Source organism: Penaeus japonicus, unplaced genomic scaffold (assembly GCF_977035675.1).
Source record: "Penaeus japonicus unplaced genomic scaffold, GWHDUDI00000001_assembly GWHDUDI00000031, whole genome shotgun sequence".
Lineage (NCBI taxonomy): Eukaryota > Metazoa > Arthropoda > Malacostraca > Decapoda > Penaeidae > Penaeus > Penaeus japonicus.
In genome coordinates, this window is record NW_028234433.1 from 27,457,096 (window position 1) to 27,459,595 (window position 2,500).

The 2,500-nt window shown below is 44.2% G+C and overlaps 1 protein-coding gene across 1 annotated transcript in view; it reads left to right on the forward strand.

Annotated features, from left to right (window-relative positions):
- The first annotated feature begins 1,922 nt into the window (after positions 1-1,922).
- LOC122251058 (obscurin) overlaps positions 1,923-2,500 on the forward strand; it is a 25,984-nt gene continuing 25,406 nt past the window's right edge. The window contains exon 1 of the mRNA XM_086555457.1: positions 1,923-2,270. Coding sequence (XP_086411583.1) covers positions 1,991-2,270 — 280 coding nt within the window. The 5' untranslated portion in view covers positions 1,923-1,990. The remainder of the gene's footprint in view (positions 2,271-2,500) is intronic.

Genomic DNA, 2,500 nt, shown 5'->3' on the forward strand with positions numbered 1-2,500 from the left:
AAGAGTCACGTTTTATTTACGCCATTTTTTTAGGTTTTATTATCACTTCTGCCATTTGTGAACTGATTTCTCCAGCACTGTTGTTTTCAGCGCAGCCGACATTAGTCTGTTTATTCCTTTAGGTAAGAGGCGAGAAGGCTGCAGGACATCCTTGTTTTCGAATAAATTGGCGTGGTTGAGTTATGATATTTGGCCGGTGGTTGGCGAATGCATTTTCAGAGCATTTTCTATATTCATTTTATACATTTATACATTATATACATTTTCTGATTCACCGACTAGGTTATTGACGTTTTTCAGAGTTGCAGTTGAGCTTAGAACGCCACAATTACATGCACAGGCATACAAACATAAACATAAACGCACGCAAGCAATAAACTCGCATGAGAGCCTCTGGATGTTTTATCTAAATGTTTTTTTTGTTGGCTTATATATGTATATATATGTGTATAAAGATATATGTATATGCATATACATACATACACACACACACACACACACACACACATATATATATATATATATATATATATATATATATATATATATATATATATATATATATATATATATATATATATATATGTGTGTGTGTGTGTGTGTGTGTGTGTGTGTGTGTGTGTGTGTGTGTGTGTGTGTGTGTGTGTGTGTGTATGTATATGTGTATATATACATATATATATGGCAGAACATTCCACTATACACTGAATAGATTTTATTTGAAAGTGAGACAACAGTTTCGGAATTCATCTGGATTCCAATTTCAGGTCTGAGGAGAAGGAAGGTGTTTAAGAGGGTAAGGGGGGGGGGGCATCTCGGTACAAGAGGGGCACGTGAGGACAGGCAGCGGCGGACAAGGGAGCAGAACCGAGGCAGGTCAGGTGCGTGTATGTATGTGTATATATGTATATATATATATATATATATATATATATATATATATATATATATATATATATATATATATTTATATATATGTGTGTGTGTGTGTGTGTGTGTGTGTGTGTGTGTGTGTGTGTGTGTGTGTGTGCGTGTGTGTGTGTGTGTGTGTGTGTGTGTGAGTGTGTGCGTGTTTATATGTGTGCGTGTGTGGTTGTTTGCGTGTGTATGTGTGTGTGTGTGAGAGCAAGAGAGAGAGAGAGAGAGAGAGAGAGAGAGAGAGAGAGAGAGAGAGAGAGAATGTGAGTGTGGTTTAACGTCAAGAGAGAGAAGAGAGGAGAAATTTCGAGTAGATAATCGCTCTGCATGCGGGGTATTCGGTCGTCTTTTCCTGCTCTTGAAATGGATATGATGTCAACAGTTGAAAATTAAAACATCTTAGTGTCTGGCCTCAATAATCGGTAGATACATTTTTGTCGCGAATGTATCATAATACTAAATTTACTTGATGAGTGGACCGATCTTCAGCGCCAAAGATGCATAAACTCACACGGTCGGGAAGAGCTTGTCGATAAACACCGATGATCATTTTCATGTTCCCTCTGAGATGAAATGAGAAAAGAAAATATAAAAGGACAAGCATCCCCTTTATCTGAACGAACCGCTTAATCGACTAACGACCCTCGAAGGGCACAGTTTATTCCCGAGCAGGAAATATCGAGGAGAGTTGCGCACCTGGAAGCAGCAGACCTTTGGTCGCTGGCACCAGTGCTCAGATAAAGTGATCCACTTTCTCTTGTCACCACGCAGATAAGGCTCGCGCGGACAAACTATTTCTAGGGAAAATGAACCAAGACATTGTAAGATACGCGTCTTTTATCGAAATGTTTTATGTGTTATAGCATTAGGTAGACACAAGCACATTCTAAAACGGCGAACCTATATGTCGATACAGAAAAGATAATAACCATGATCACTGTAAGATGCTCTTATCTTAGTGATTGTTCTGGCAGTCACTCGCAACTCCCCACATCAATTGACGCTGATCTCGACCTTGGGCACGTCGAGCGCCGCCGCGGTCACAGACCACCACAGTAGCGCCTCCGCCGCCATGGTCACACCGCCGCAGCTCGCACGGCCGCCCTGGCTCTTCCTCGGGCTGCTGTGCTTGGCTGTCCCTCTGGCCGACTCCGCGGCAGAGAGCCCGGAGGCCACCGCGGCGCCGCCAGGCCGTGGCACCGCGGCCGAGATGATGGAGGAGATTCGATCGCGCATGAACAACCAGTGGGACGCCCTGCAGCACATCCGTTACCAGGCGCTCCTGAGCAAGGTGGCGGTGGGCCGACTCAACGAGCGCGTCAAGCACCTCATCTCCACCCTCGCCTCTCAGGGTACGCGCCGTGCCGCCCTGCGCCCCGACCCAGGCGCTCGCGGCTCCTGCTGGGTCCCTCGAGTGGGTGGTGTGTCTTGTTATTGCTACGCCACTGCTGTTGTGTTTGCTGCCACGTTTATTCTCACAACTGACTTGTCACTTCCGATCCGTGGCGTAGTTGGAATGTGAAGTGACACTTATAAGTCTTTTTGCTTAAGAATGGTTTGATTATTAAAGCCATGTAATGTT